Source organism: Vespula vulgaris, chromosome 1 (genome assembly GCF_905475345.1).
Source record: "Vespula vulgaris chromosome 1, iyVesVulg1.1, whole genome shotgun sequence".
Lineage (NCBI taxonomy): Eukaryota > Metazoa > Arthropoda > Insecta > Hymenoptera > Vespidae > Vespula > Vespula vulgaris.
In genome coordinates this window covers 9216268-9231402 of record NC_066586.1, presented here as the reverse complement: position 1 = coordinate 9231402, position 15135 = coordinate 9216268, and the positions used below count along the sequence as shown (strand labels likewise).

General features: G+C 31.0%; 3 protein-coding genes across 13 annotated transcripts in view; 1 reads left to right on the top strand and 2 right to left on the bottom strand.

The window, feature by feature from the left end:
* Positions 1 to 8: 8 nt before the first annotated feature.
* On the bottom strand, positions 9 to 2173 carry LOC127067826 (GATOR complex protein NPRL2). 7 transcript variants are annotated; one of them, XM_051003234.1, is made up of 9 exons: positions 2068 to 2173; positions 1803 to 1917; positions 1633 to 1724; positions 1405 to 1561; positions 1184 to 1301; positions 879 to 1113; positions 669 to 799; positions 425 to 594; positions 9 to 343 (listed from the first exon to the last, which is right to left on the bottom strand). In XM_051003234.1, exons 2-9 carry the CDS (start codon positions 1908 to 1910, stop codon positions 167 to 169), a joined length of 1188 nt encoding a protein of 395 aa, XP_050859191.1. In that variant the 5' UTR covers positions 1911 to 1917; positions 2068 to 2173; the 3' UTR covers positions 9 to 166. The 7 variants fall into 7 exon arrangements, with proteins under 7 accessions (XP_050859191.1, XP_050859185.1, XP_050859159.1 ...); XM_051003228.1 differs by having other exon boundaries at positions 2011 to 2158; XM_051003202.1 differs by having other exon boundaries at positions 1633 to 1917.
* A 19-nt stretch (positions 2174 to 2192) lies between these two features.
* On the top strand, positions 2193 to 5734 carry LOC127067808 (ATP-dependent RNA helicase Ddx1). 2 transcript variants are annotated; one of them, XM_051003167.1, is made up of 12 exons: positions 2193 to 2352; positions 2536 to 2587; positions 2717 to 2904; positions 3018 to 3217; positions 3307 to 3777; positions 3855 to 4024; positions 4104 to 4266; positions 4354 to 4540; positions 4617 to 4910; positions 4971 to 5188; positions 5318 to 5438; positions 5501 to 5734. In XM_051003167.1, the coding sequence occupies exons 1-12, from the start codon at positions 2337 to 2339 to the stop codon at positions 5611 to 5613; spliced, it is 2193 nt and encodes a 730-aa protein (XP_050859124.1). In that variant the 5' UTR covers positions 2193 to 2336; the 3' UTR covers positions 5614 to 5734. The 2 variants fall into 2 exon arrangements, 1 of the variants encoding a protein (XP_050859124.1); XR_007782757.1 differs by lacking the exon at positions 5501 to 5734 and having other exon boundaries at positions 5017 to 5188.
* Positions 5272 to 15135, bottom strand: part of LOC127067866 (guanine nucleotide-binding protein G(s) subunit alpha) — a 27802-nt gene continuing 17938 nt past the window's right edge. The window contains exons 10-11 of one of the 4 annotated variants that reach the window (XR_007782773.1): positions 5646 to 14929; positions 5272 to 5559 (exon numbers count right to left, since the gene is read on the bottom strand). Coding sequence is in view for 1 of the 4 variants with exons in the window: in XM_051003247.1 (XP_050859204.1) it covers positions 14783 to 14929 (147 nt within the window). In the remaining 3 variants the exon portion in view is untranslated. Of the gene's footprint in view, positions 14930 to 15135 lie in introns of all 4 variants that reach the window. The other 3 variants (XR_007782774.1, XR_007782777.1, XM_051003247.1) reach the window with 3 other exon arrangements.

Sequence of the window (15135 nt, the reverse complement as noted above, 5' to 3'; positions counted from 1 at the left end):
TACATATATACATCTTGTGAGAATTCTTATTTGATAATAAATACTATGCTTATGTATATTTAACATTTTATATCCATTATAATAAAAAGATTTCTTGTTTCATTATCTATAATATACAAAATCTTAATGTATATAAGCATATATATATATAATTTGTATAACTGAGTTACTTCCATAACATAACAATATTTGGATCACGTTCAACGATTTCTTCTATTTGTGCCACGCTCTGACCTGTACTACAACAAATTTCATCCAAATTATATGTTCCCGTAAAATACTTATAAACAGGATTATTTCGTGTTTCTTCATTATATGGTATTCCTGGTAGAAGTATGGGATACTGAAATATATATATATAAGTGTGTATATATACTGTTGAATAATATCTATATATGAACATTTCTCAAATGCAAGAACAGACCTTATAAACCCTTCGAATAAGACCTTCAATCAGACCAAATTGAACCAATCTTCTTTCATTAATTCTTAAATTTTGTGGATTTAAACGTTGACACAAGTCCCTCATACTGCAGCTATGAGTCATGCTTGCATACATACGATATATATCCCTGAGATATGCTGGTTGTCTTGCTACAAAAAATAATAATGATCTCTTTTTAAAAACTATGTTGTAACATACTAATGTATTAGATGCTAGTGCTTACGAGATTTAGACGAATATGAAATACATCTTTCTTGTAATTTGATATCCTCTGCTAATTGTTTTAGTTTTGGCGTTGCTGCATAGACATTACTATATTGAAATATTGGAATTAAAGTTATAATGCTATAATATCTAGAAAATAATAAAATATACTCTATAATATTTATTAATTAAACTGAAAATGTATGTAGTTTCCTTAATATAAACTTACGCCAAATTTTGTACACAGCTTTTAACTAAATTATTTTCAACGTCTGCTTCTGCTGCTATCCGAGCAACATGGTTAAAGCCATCTATATATGGTAATACTTGCTGAGTTGTTAAATCCCATTGATCACTCTGAAATGCTTCCCTACCTTCTAAGAATATTGGTACTTGATGATCAAGGACTGGCTTAGGTTCTGGTGCTAGCTTTACTACTTTCAAATGTGATGTCATTGTTCCCTCTTAAAAATAAATTTATTAATAGAGAAGTATGTTTATTATAATAAAATATTAAATATATACAAGTTTTACCCGTTAATGTACACATTTTATGCAAATTTAATTCCTGCATAACATGTCCCAGCATTTCTGCCAATCTAGTTTTATCATCGGAAGCAGATAAGAAACAGTTCTCAATTTCTAAAGCCATCTAATATATACAAAATTTAGAAGTCTATTTAAGTATATTGTATTGTCAAATGTGCTATTTTATATTATTATAAATATAAAAATTTATTAAGGTAAATAAGTACCAAAAAATCAGACATCTTCTTAACTACTGGTTCATAATGAACTGTACGAGCTTCTGAATCACACACAAAACATAAATTAAAATAAAAAGCATTTCTTGCATATTTTTTATCATCTATTTTCACTGGAAATCCTAAGATTTTATAATCTTTCAATGTCCTAAAATAATTAGCATATTTGTTTATTTATTCATACTGAACAATGAATGTTAATAAACATTTTTAACTTACACAGTAATTGTACTTCTTTGTAATTGTGCCTTTGGTATAATATAAACACTGACATTATCAAATATATCTTTCGATACAAAATTATCAGGTACCTGTGAAAAATGAAAGATAAAACGAACTAAATGTTCTGGACTTAATAAGAAATTTTTATTATAATCTTTCAACTTAACCTGACAAGTAATTTTTGGGCCAGCTATATGATGAAATTCGGAAAAGAATATACATCGTATTGGTCCTTCCTGAATTTTATCCTCCACAATTTCCAAAGTTGATATCATTTTTTTTCTTTATTAAAAAATAAATGGTAGATTACATTGATTTAATGTTTAAGTGAGAACTTGCATTCCTTATATTCATAAGTACAGTTTATGTATTTACAAAAGAATGATATAGTTGAATGTCAAAATGTTGAAATGTTTTCTACTTCTTATTTACCTACAATTACACGAAATCTGTTCAATTTATAAAAAAAAAAATAATAATAACGAATTTAAATCTAACAAAAAACGTTATCGCCAGAGAGCGCATACATACGATGGCGACAATAGCGACAATACAGATATTGCGACTTGCGAATTATCGGAGGCCATTATCCAATAACAATTGACTGAGCTGCATGAGTTGAATGAAATAATTGCCGGTGTATCAAGTTTTATAATTTATAATTTATATTTAGAAAGATATTTAATTAATAAATAAATAGTATGGCAGCATTTGAAGGTATAATAAAATATTTTTTCTTTAAATAAAACTAAATTACGTACAGTTGTCAAATGGGCTACTTATATATAATTTATTACGTTACATTATCATACTTCAACGTTAATTAACATTGATACTTATAAAATAAGAACTAGTTGATTTTCACATTACACTTTAACTTAATTTTTTTTTCTTTCTCAGAAATGGGTGTACTATCGGAAATAGCACAAGCTATTGAAGAAATAGATTGGATGTGAGTTATATTGTTAACATTTTTTTCGAATGTGCAGTCATATTATAGAGTATATTTTCAAACGATAATCTAGTTAAATTTGCTATAATAATTTCATCTACAATATTTTGAAATTTTGATATATTATAGGCTTCCAACGGATGTGCAGGCAGAGGCTATTCCTTTAATTTTGGGTGGAGGTGATATATTAATGGCTGCAGAAACTGGAAGTGGAAAAACTGGAGCATTTTGTTTACCAATTTTGCAAATTGTATGGGAAACATTAAAAGATATGGAATCTGGAAAAACTAGCAACTTTACAAAAGAACTGTCACATTGTACTTATGTTTATTTTTATTATTTATGAAACGGAATATAACACATACATACAATTTCTTTTTTCCTTTTGGATTTTTTAATGCTGTAACAATAGATATGTAATTATTTTTAGCTACACATTGGGGATTGAGTCTATTTGACAGAGGTCATGCTTTAGCTGTGACACCAGATGGTTTAAGATGTCAGAGTCGTGAGCCAAAAGAATGGCATGGATGCCGTGCCAATAAAGGAGTACAGGGAGATGGGAAATTTTTTTTTGAATGCATACCTACAGATGAGGGTTTATGTCGTGTGGGGTGGTCTACTTCTCAGGTAAGTAATTATATTCTATGAACAATGGACAGGGAAGTTAATGTTTTGATATTTAGAATAATTTTAACAAATCATTATAATTTAAACAGGCTTCTTTAGATTTAGGAACAGATAGATTTGGTTATGGCTTTGGAGGTACTGGTAAAAAGTCCAATGCAAAGCAATTCGATAATTATGGTGAACCTTTTGGAATGCATTGTGTAATTGGGTGTTTACTTGATTTATCAAATGGCATAATAAGATTCATGAAAAATGGTGTAGATCTGGGTGTAGCTTTTACATTGAATTCTCAACAGAAATCACAAATTTTTTTCCCAGCTGTTGTACTGAAAAATGCAGAAATGTCATTTAATTTTGGTGCTCAACCATTTAAGTATTCTCCACCAAATGGGTATATTGCTATATCTTCAGCTCCAAAAGAATATCTGAAACTTAATCCTATTAACAGTAATCACAGTCAAAGCGTAGGAAGTAATAAACGTATAAACAATGCACCACAAGCTATAATCATTGAACCTTCTCGGGAATTAGCTGAACAAACCTATAATCAGATACAAAAAGTAAGTTTGTATCTCTGATTTGACTCTTCTAATTTCTAAAGAAATATATGGTTATATTTTTATTTATTAATTTTTAGTTTAAAACACATTTAAACAATCCTACAGTTCGAGAATTATTAGTTATTGGAGGAGTAAGCGTAAAGGAACAAATTTCAATGTTAAATTCAGGTGTTGATATAGTAGTTGGCACACCTGGTCGTTTGGAAGATCTAATACAAGGAGGATACATGTCATTGACACATTGCAGGTAATTTTATTTAAAGCTGAAAAAATAATTTCAAAAAAATTGGTTATTATAATGTTATTATATATATACACACATACAGATTTTTTGTATTGGACGAAGCTGATGGATTATTAAAACAGGGATATACAGAACTTGTTGATCGTTTGCATAGACAAATTCCTAAGATTACATCAGATGGAAAAAGATTGCAGATGATTGTATGTTCAGCAACTTTACATTCATTTGAAGTAAAAAAGATGGCTGTAAGTTTTGAATACATTATAATATTATTTAACATTGCTTTATGTAATCTAATAATAGTATATTGTAACTTTTTTCGGTGCGTTTAGGAACGTTTAATGCATTTTCCGACGTGGGTTGATTTAAAAGGAGAAGATGTAGTTCCTGAAACTGTTCATCATGTCGTAGTAATAGTAGATCCTCAGAAAGACAAATTATGGCAAGACTTAAGAAGAAATATTGAAACAGATGGAGTGCATAGTAGGGATAATATAAAACCTGGAAATAACACAGCTGGTTGTTACAACATTTAGCTTTGTTCTCTCAATGATTTTATCATATCAGTTATTTGATTGTTGAAATTTGTTTACAGAAGTATTGTCAGAGGCCGTTAAAATATTGAAAGGAGAATACTGTATCCGTGCTATAAGGGAACATAAAATGGATAGAGCATTACTTTTTTGCAGAACAAAACTTGACTGTGATAATTTGGAACGTTATTTGAAGCAAGTAGGAGGAAGTGAATTTTCATGTGTTTGTTTACACGGTGATAGAAAACCGCAAGAGCGTAAAGCAAATTTAGAGAAATTTAAAAAAAGGGAAGTAAAGTTCTTAATTTGTACTGATGTAGCAGCAAGAGGTCTGGATATAACTGGTTTGCCATTCAGTAAGTATTACGTGACAACGAATTATTTAATATGGGAGACTAATTATTTGATTTGTCTAGTGATTAATATTACTTTGCCCGATGAAAAATCAAATTACGTGCACAGAATCGGAAGAGTCGGTAGAGCTGAACGAATGGGTCTGGCTATTTCTTTAGTTAGCAGTGTACCAGAGAAAGTATGGTATCACGGTGAATGGTGTCATTCTCGTGGTAGAAATTGTCATAATACTAATCTCACTGATCAAGGTGGATGTTGTATTTGGTATAATGAACCTAGAGTAAGTTAAAAAACATTTTCTTCATATTTATAACTGTCTGACATAGTTTGGGATCTGATACAAATCAAGGATTACCATAATAATTTATTTAAACTGTAAATAAGTAAAAAGCTTTATTCGTGTTTACAGTATCTGGCAGACATTGAAGATCATTTGAATGTAACAATTGAACAAGTTGGCTCAAATATAAAGGTTCCAATAAATGAATTTGATGGAAAAGTTAGTTATGGAGAAAAAAGAGCAGCTATGGGTGAGTAGTTTTATGTTTTTGAGCATACAGTATTTATATTTATAAAAACATATCGTTCTTAGGAACCAATTATGAGAATCACGTACATCAAATGGCACCCATCGTTGCTGAATTGACTGCACTGGAATCAAAAGCACAACTGATATATCTAAATAGACATCTAATAGTACACTAAATTGAAAATTAAAATATGCTTTGATAGCTTACCTGTGCATCTAAATATTTCATTACATCCTTGAATTTAATATGTGGAAAAGTTGTATTATATAATGAAAAATATAACAACATATAACTCATTTTTGGTGCGTACTGTAAATGCTCTTTCAGTGGCTGTTCGATTATATGATTTGAAAGGATCGGTAAAATGTAAGTAACTATCATCGAAACAGGACCCGAAAGTTGACTAATCGATTGCCACAAAAGCATTTGCAATTTATATAAGACATACGGTAAGTATTTATTATATTGTTACAATTTTCCACAATCGCATCGTTACTATTTCAGTTACACAAATGTATTATACAGTGGCTTTGTAGCAGTTGCTTTTGCATTATATATATATATATATATATATATATATATATATATATATAAAACACACACACCACCCTTAAAACTTACTAAATGATTTTTTTGTTTAATTACACATAATCATTTATACATATAACTTTTATATATTTTCAAAATCAATGGTAAAAGACTAAACTTATACAGTATATAAATCATACTGTGTCCAGACTTAACGTGTATGTGTTCATATCTTTTGTTAGCGCATACGCTAGCAGGTAGCCAACGTGTCCACTTATTTCGTGCATATGCAAAGGAGACACGTGGCCGCTCGTTTAAAAGGTTGCTTACGAAGTTAGTATAACGATTGTTAATTACACCTTTATTAGTTAATTTAATCGATTAATTATTAGTTTATATTTATGTAAAGTTTTCTTATTTTTTTTTCTTCATATTCGGACAGTCATCACAGAATGAGAATGAAATATCTTTTTTTTAATCTACAAACATGATTGCAGTTACATACATGCGTACATACATCTTTTATTTATATTTCACTACTCACATCTCGTACACACTACTCGCACACAAGCGAGCATTCATTCAACGGCAATTGATTTAAAGAATTGTATTTATATATTTATATAATACTTATACCAGATGTACCACTGAATTTTATCATTCAAAATATTTTCATTATTTTCTGTTTTGTGAAAAAAATGCTTAAGATAAAGTTACATTTTTTCAAAAGGCATATTTAATGACGGAAAGAATTCTTTTTCAGTCACTTTTTTGAAATTTTCTTGAATTTGTTTTACTTGAATTGATTCCTCGTGCCATTTTGAATAAAAAAATATTAGAGTATAATGTCAAAAAATGATCAGTTCGCAAAATATTTAAAAAAATGTTTGAAGGTTCATGTAACTGTAATAAGTATTTTTTGTTGATTGAACCTAGAAAGAAATGTTAAAAGAGAAAGATGCATGATTGAAGGTAGACTACATATTCACAATATTTTCTTCGAAAGTACAATAATGTATGTACATATATACTAGCAAATACAACGAATTACATGGTTCTATTTAAAAAAATATCGATGACCTTAAAATTTCGTAAAAAGATAATCTCAAGGAAAAATATTCTTCACCGTCAGATGTGCTCCTTGAAATAGTGTAATTTTGTTTTAGACACTTTTTCCATAAAGTCAAAAATAACAAAAATATTTTAGATAATAAAGTTAGATGATATACTCGGTATATATATAGTGTTTCGTTTAAAATGGCTCACCTAAATATCTCCTTTATCTGTGACAATAGGAAAAATATTTTTTATGTAATTTAAATGATTTTAAAGACAAATCAGACGGAAGAAAATTTTTTGTACAATGTCACTAAAATGATTCTTTCAAGGTCATCGATGTTTTTTTTTATATATATACACACATTTTTCTCTTTTGTATGTATAGCTAATATTACCGTATCATCCATGTATAATAATATAACTTTGAAATGATCGGATTATAAAATTCTAAAATTAGTATGGAACTAACTTTTAGCGAGATACCAGGTTTCAACAATAACAGAAAATCGATCAATTAATTGGAATCGTAAATAAATATATTTATTATCGTTTTGGAGATACTCAAGAATTTGCTCACTGCTAGATCTTTCAGTATGATTAATTTTTCTTTTTGAAAAACATTAAAGGGTAAAGCTTATGAGGAGCAACTTACAATGCCAGAAAATATGAAGGAATAAATTATTCGTGCTTGTTATGATAGTAAACCTGAAATTATCGAAAAGGCTGTGCAATCTGTTCACAGATTGTATCACAGCAGAAGGATATCATATTAAACATTTATTACAATAATAAATATATTTATTTACGATCTTCCGTTGGAACCCGATATGTCGCTGAAAGTAAATTCCATACTAATTTAAATATTTTAGAATTCAAGGTCATACCATTATACATGAATTAATGTAAAGTAATATTAGCTATAATATACAATACAAAAAGATATATATATATAAAGAAAAAAAACAATCTTGAAAAAGTCATTAGAAAATGACGTCTATAGAAAAGATTTTTCATCTGATTCGTGTATTGAAACTGTTTAAATTACGTAAGAAATATTTATTTAAGTATCATTATAAATAGAGAAGATATTTAGATAATCTGTTTCAAGTTAACATCCTGTATATTATGAAGATATATACACACACACACACACACCTTTATTTTTATTTATTTAATATATTTACTATATATCCACCTCACGATTCGTACTAATATGGCACCAAAAGTTTCATTCCTGAATTATTTGCAGAGATGCAATCTTGTTGCTTCGTGTTTAATTTGTATAATAATGTTATGTTTTTATCTTTATCTCTCTCTCTCTCTCTCTCTCTCTCTCTCTCTCTCTTTTTCTTTTTTTTCTATCTCTTTCTCTATGCTTCTATTGAATGGTCATTGTTTGAAATTATTTAATAATCATACGAATTTCTAGAAGCACGTGCCAATGAGTTTCGAGAACATGAGAATCGTAAGATAGACAACATTAATTTGATTCTCTACATAAATTTCACAAATTTAATCATTCATTCAGATCATATCTACGTTTCGTGTGGGATTTGCTTTCTTCCTAAATAACTGCTTTCATTAAAATTACTATTAATGTTTCTTTCTTCACCTTTTTCCTTTCATTTTTTTCTCCTTCTCTTTCTTTATGTAGTGAGAATAATCCATTTTAAGTCTTTAGCTAGACATTTTCTCTAAGAGACACTCAACAACGAATTAATTAAAGGTACAGGAGAAGGAGATGATTTAGGAGATGTAATATTAACGAGCTGGTAACTCCATTTTGGTTTCATTTCTCGCTCACATTTGACACATTGTACACATTTACGTACGAACAATTAAGTGATCGTTCGCCTTTGCGTTATTGCCAGAACGAAAAGTGAATCCTTTTCTTTTTCGGGATGTATTTGTGTAATATGTATATATTTTTTTTTCTTTTTTTACTTTTGGCTCTTTTTTCTTTTTTTTTTTTCTTTACAAGATCTTCCGTCTTTATCTTGGCTGTCTATTCATTAATCGTCAGATAGAATGCGAATTGTACTCTGAATTTTGTAGAGGATTAATTTTTGAAGAAGGATTAATCCTTCTTATTACGTAACGCACAGGTATGTAAATGGTTGAAATATTATACTCTTTTATAAATAATAGCGTCTTGTTAGTTTTGTCACTTTACTATCTTTGAACTTACACATTTTGGAAACTTTTAGATAATGATTCTTTCTAAACATGACGCTGTTTTTCTTGCTCCTTGCATGAACAGCATTAGGAAGATTTAAAAAGAAAATCACTTTTCGAACAGCACCAACGATTAATCACTGCACACACATATTCTCCATTAAAAATTATACCATCATATTTATCTACAATAACGCGAAACGCACTCGCAGTCGATTTTGATTACTTAATGTATATTTTATAGGATAGAGTTGGCGCGCTCGAGGCACAAGTAGCTTTCTCTCAATCCTCTCATATTTGAGCGGTCTCAGATTGGAAGTATTGCGAATAGATTAGAACAAATAAATAAAAATCTTTCTTTTCCAAGCTTCATGAGCAAATATTAGTTTAGAAAATGAAATTCAAGCGTGCATGCGTGCGTGCGTGCGTGCGCGCGTGTATATATATGACATAGAAATCAAGTTACAATAAGAAGAGTGGAAGTTAGAAATATACAGACAAAGACGATACACGATTAAGAAATTCTTAAGAACGGAAGAATTTTTCTCTCTTTAGAACTGTAATAATGATGATGATGATGATAGAAATAATAATAATAAGAAGAAGAAGAATAGTAATAATAATAGAAATAATAATAATAATAATAATAATAATAATAATAATAATAATAATAATAACAATAACAATAACAACAATAATAATAATTTATCCTTTTACATGACATAAACATAAATCATTTTCTAGGCTAATATTTTTTTTTAAATTTCATTCTCATTTCCCTTTGCGTTTTAGTAAAAAAATGATTGTCATCGAACCTGGCGATGACGATAATAACAAGATAATATATAGAATTCATTTTAATAAACTTCGACTGTGTAAAAACAATTTTTCATCGATTAAAAATTGTTAAACAAATGAAGATCGTTTATCCTTGATTAAAAAGTAGACGAATTATTTGCTTATTCGCTGAATAGTAATAATAGTATAATAATAGCAATAATAATAATGATGATGATGATGATGATGATGATGATGATAGTAATAATAATACTAGTAGTATATAGATGTTTTGTGTGAAGTAACGTTGAAGAAAAAGCTACGATATATTGCCTGATTCCATTCTCGTGTCCGAATTATATAATTGAACATAGTTATACCCTCCATAACGACACATCGCAAGACACATTAAATTGCTATATACAACTCTACCTCGCACCGCAATTATGTCCAATCGGTCTATATCTTTACTTTCGTTCTTTAAGGCTAATATAAATCAATAACAATCAGGCTTGCAAAGCAAATTGATAGCAAAGCCTAAAAAGCGAAGGAAAATATCTTGCGAATAACATTAAAAATAACCATTTTACAATTAACCTTTGAGACGACAAGCACGTTTGCAAACAACAAGTTACACACTTTTACCTAAGGAGATAATCGTTCCTATCACATTTTTGAGATCAAATGGCTGATTCTCTTCATAAACACAGCCCTGACGCAAGTTCGTTTGATGCTATTCCTTTTAAATATTTTCTTACGAGCACACGCGCGTGTTTTGTGTGACATGTGCGCATGCATGTGGAATCATATAGCATATAGCACGTCTTTCTCTAAGTTTTTACAAGTGTCCGGTATAAGCGTTTGTTGGTATACTTGCGAACGATACACGAACAATCATTATCGGTACACTTCATACACGCATAATATACAATAATAATCTTAGAATTACAGGAGACATGCCTTTTCCTTTTCTCCCTTATTCGGTTTGCTTCTTCGGAGCAAATGAATGTGTATACATATGTTGTATATATTAATATTATTCGTTAGGTATCTTGTACGAATCCGTGATTTGTGTATTTACAAATAAAAATTGCTTGCACCACGATAAACATATAGATACATATTCACACAACCATTTCACTGTACGTACACAACGGTAGTAGAAGGAAAGAAAAAACTTGTGCGATCGGCATATATATAATATACATTGGTATTAGTCTCGGGGCCATATACCTACAAGCTGCTAATTCGGTATTTGTCGGATTCGTTTACGTAGAGACATACACGCAACCATAATTACATTTAATAATTTTTTTCTTTTTTCTTTATTGGCTTGTAAAGCAATATCCAGTGTCTTTTTGTGGCATAGCATTGCGGCCGGGGATTCCAGACGACGGATTAATATGCAATTACACACTATTAACAGTTCTTCGGTTCTCTCTCTTTTTTTTTTCATTTACTCTTTCTATAGATTTTATTCATTTATTCTATACATCAGTATTAATATTTTTATGAACGGTTATATTTAAGAAGAAAGAAAAAGTATGTGTGTGTGCGTCATCTCATACAATCGTTTCTCGAAGACTGAAAAAAATGTATCGTTTGTTAAACGGTACATATTTCTGTTTTCTTCTTCTTCTCATCCGAGAGAGGGGGGGGGGAGGGAGGGGGGAGAGAGAGAATGAAAGAGAGAGAGAGAACCTCGCCTAGATGAAAGGCAAATTTATACGCTCTTTTTCGTATTCTCACTCGATTACTTTACACGGACAGTAATTACTCTCTTATCTAAAAAACAGGGAAAAGATTTCTTTTCAACGTCTATAATTGATGAACTAAGTAATTCTCTCATGACGATACTACTAACATACAACAGGCATACATAAAATACAGATTCTTTTGAATTTATTTGTCCAGATTATATATAGTTAGGTGTCGATGAAGTTTATGGAGAATATATACTCGCAAACCAAACTCTTCTCTCTTTTCCTCATTGAACTTACATACTCTCTTGTATTTTTTTATTATTATGCACCTTAACGAATACGATAAAAATAGTGCTTCAAAAAGATATAAATAAAAGTAGGGATTATGACTTGTTTCTTAATGTATTTAGTACGATTGATACACATAAGTATGTGTGAGTGCACCCATCAAATCGATACACAAAAGTACACTTAATGCGGATGTACATATGTATGTGGACACATACACATATATAGAGTATCCTTTTTAACGCTTTAACATTTTTTCATTTATCGACAAATTCCAGTTTATCCAACTGCATCAGTTTGACGATATAACTTCCTTTTCTTTCCTTCCCTTTCTATTTCTTTCTCTTCTGTATTCTATTAGTCTCGAGTACTAAGAGAGGCTTGAACGATCGTTCAGAGGCGAGCGAAAGTACTACGGAAAGCGAAGGAATTTAAAAACGAAATAAAACTACTTAGAGTACTCGCGAGGATACGAGTGTTAGTCTTCGTACTTAGATGCCTATTGTACACGATATCCGGGACCTTTATTCTTTTGTTGTTTGTATTTTACTGCGTAACAAAAAAGGATTAAGACGAATTGATTAAAAACAATACTTGATACAGCGTAGTGAGAGTTTTTACACTGAAAAGAAGAATGTTCTATGAACATTCTAAGAGATTAAAAATAAACTATTATTATATAAGAGAAACTATTTATATAAATATCGCTCATATTACTCTTTTCTATTCTCTTGTAAAGATGTGAAATCTTTGAAAACTCGTTGATCTAAAAAAGTATAATCGATAAAGTAAAATATAAGATGCAGACTATCGCATTATGCCCAAGAAAATTCAGAAAGAAACGAAGAAACGTAAAAGGAAGAAGAGCACCTAGAGGACTGTGCCAACGACGCATTTTCAGTGCCAGCCATCTGTCTTTAACCGTAAGAAATAACAACGACTTTACATACGATGTATTCTCGCATCGCGCACGATTTTTGTAACATCGTAACAGCCCAGAGACCCGTTTGTCGTCTCGCTATGTAATATTTAAAAAAAAAGCTACGTAATCGGAATCATTAAAAAAAAATAGGATAATTTTTTCCATATACAGGGTGTCCCAAATGTCAAAAAGAAAAGTACAAACTTCGTCACATTTCGTAGGACAGGATACTTGGCTCGAATTTTCGTATTTTTTCAAAGTTAGTAGAAGGGAAAGATAAATAAACGCGTAGACAAAAGAATAATCATCTTTAAAAAGCTACACTAGGGGATAACGAACATATTCTCTCCTGACAGTTTAATTTAAAACGTACGTTTTTCTTTTCATAATTAAATTTACGTATGTTATTATCTATCAACGTACTCTCATTTTAAATTCAGAGAGAGAACGTGATACCGGTATAACAAGAAACTTAAACGTGGTGCATTTGCTCTATTAATTTGGATACACGCGTAATAGCTACATATATTAGTATCGTTATGTATCTAGATACACGTTATAAAATTATCTTTTGACGGAAACCAGTAGAAAATATGACATATAACGAGGAATCCTTGTGTCGTAGGAAACAGATAAAAAAGATGAATTCATGGACGGTCACCCTGTACATATTTGATACATAGTTTGTACATATAATTAAAACGCTCTTCGAAATACTGTAAAATCTCATAAAATACTCTTCTCATAAAATGGTACGAATGAGACTACCGTGGGTCGGACTGATACGATTAAAAGTCGAGATTCGGAAATAGAAAATGAATTGCCAGAGATATGGGGAGATTCTGATAAAATTGTAAAATACGACAACAATGACAAATAAACAAAGAAAAAGAGAAAGAAGCAGAGATTCGAAACAGAGGGAATATTTCGACGGTTCTAGGGATTCGATTGATTTCCCTTTCTAAGAAAGATACGAAAAGATATATATTCTGGAAAGAGGGAGGGAGAGAGAGAGAGAGGAAAAGAGAGAAAGAGATGGCCAATGTCCTTAAGAAATATTCTTACCATTTAAACCGAGCCGCGACGTTTAGATAGTGTATTGAACATGTGTAGAAGAACATACGTTTTGCAGAGGACGATGCATACAGCTTGTGATAAATATTAATAATCTAGGAGATATATATCACGGTCCTTGCTTATCTTCCCCTTGCTTTTATCAACGAATTGATATGTAATAAAAATAAAATTAACGAGATAATAATTAGAATTGCACGAGTTATCAGTGGCCGGTGTAAGGGTGGCCGCTCAGCCATTCAGCACACTCTCCTCGAATCTAAAAAAGAAGAAAGAAGAAAAAAAAAACAGAAAAAAAGGAGAAAGGACTGGCCGAATATGTCAAAGTACATGTCAAAATATCTCTATATTGCAAAGGACAGCAAGATTGGAGATGGAGAGCAGGACGTGGTACACGCGTTGTATCAGGGCTCGTACAACGCTTTCACAGAGAGAAAAGTTCTTTCCTCCGTATTTTTCGTCGGCATAGGAGATCCGTTATTTTTCCCCATGAATCGTGAAAATTCCATTTGGGGAAAACTAACGAAGCATATGTCCCGTAGCAGAGAAAAAAGTGTTTCTTACTCGACGAGAGGGCTTACTCCTTCTTCTCTCGACGTTGTATGTATACTTTCTCACGTGCGACGAGGTCGTTTCGTTCGCGTTCTACCGATACGGCTTGCCATACTATTTCGCGGCACGAGGATATATCCTTAGCCATACGAGATAATAGCAATATAGCTTCTCTCATATGGCTCGAAACGGCTCGTGGTGGTGGAGCTGCAGGAGCAAATAGTAAGACGAACGCTCGACAGGACAACACGTCGGCGGGAATGAAGTCACAAGAGCTCGTACTGGCGTAAGTGCATCCGCTGAATGATATCCCGACAATCGTTGAACACTCTCTTGATATTTTCGGTGTCAACGGCACAAGTGAAGTGCGGGTAGCAATAGTGTTTACCATCTCCGCTGGCTGTGCTTATACGCTACAAGTAGTAACATTTTATTGTTAATCACAATCTTTGAATTAACATTAACGCGACCGGCTGTGATTCTAGTCACAAAACGTTTTGCTATTATGAAATACAGAACGACAATAAAGAATGAAAATAATAATTAAGTTATATAACAATATGTATAGATGTATATTTTTATAGCGCGGAGGAGAGTGAAGGAGAACTGAGGATCGATT

Coding starts and splice junctions, on each gene's coding strand:
- LOC127067826 (XM_051003202.1), bottom strand. CDS start 1,910: ATGATATCAACTTTGGAAATTGTGGAGGATAAAATTCAGGAAGGACCA. Junction 1,562..1,632: donor CAAAGAAGTACAATTACTGT/GTAAGTTAAAAA, acceptor TAATTATTTTAG/GACATTGAAAGATTATAAAA. Junction 595..668: donor TTCATATTCGTCTAAATCTC/GTAAGCACTAGC, acceptor TATTTTTTGTAG/CAAGACAACCAGCATATCTC.
- LOC127067808 (XM_051003167.1), top strand. Junction 4,025..4,103: donor ATGTCATTGACACATTGCAG/GTAATTTTATTT, acceptor ACACACATACAG/ATTTTTTGTATTGGACGAAG. Junction 5,189..5,317: donor TTTGGTATAATGAACCTAGA/GTAAGTTAAAAA, acceptor TCGTGTTTACAG/TATCTGGCAGACATTGAAGA.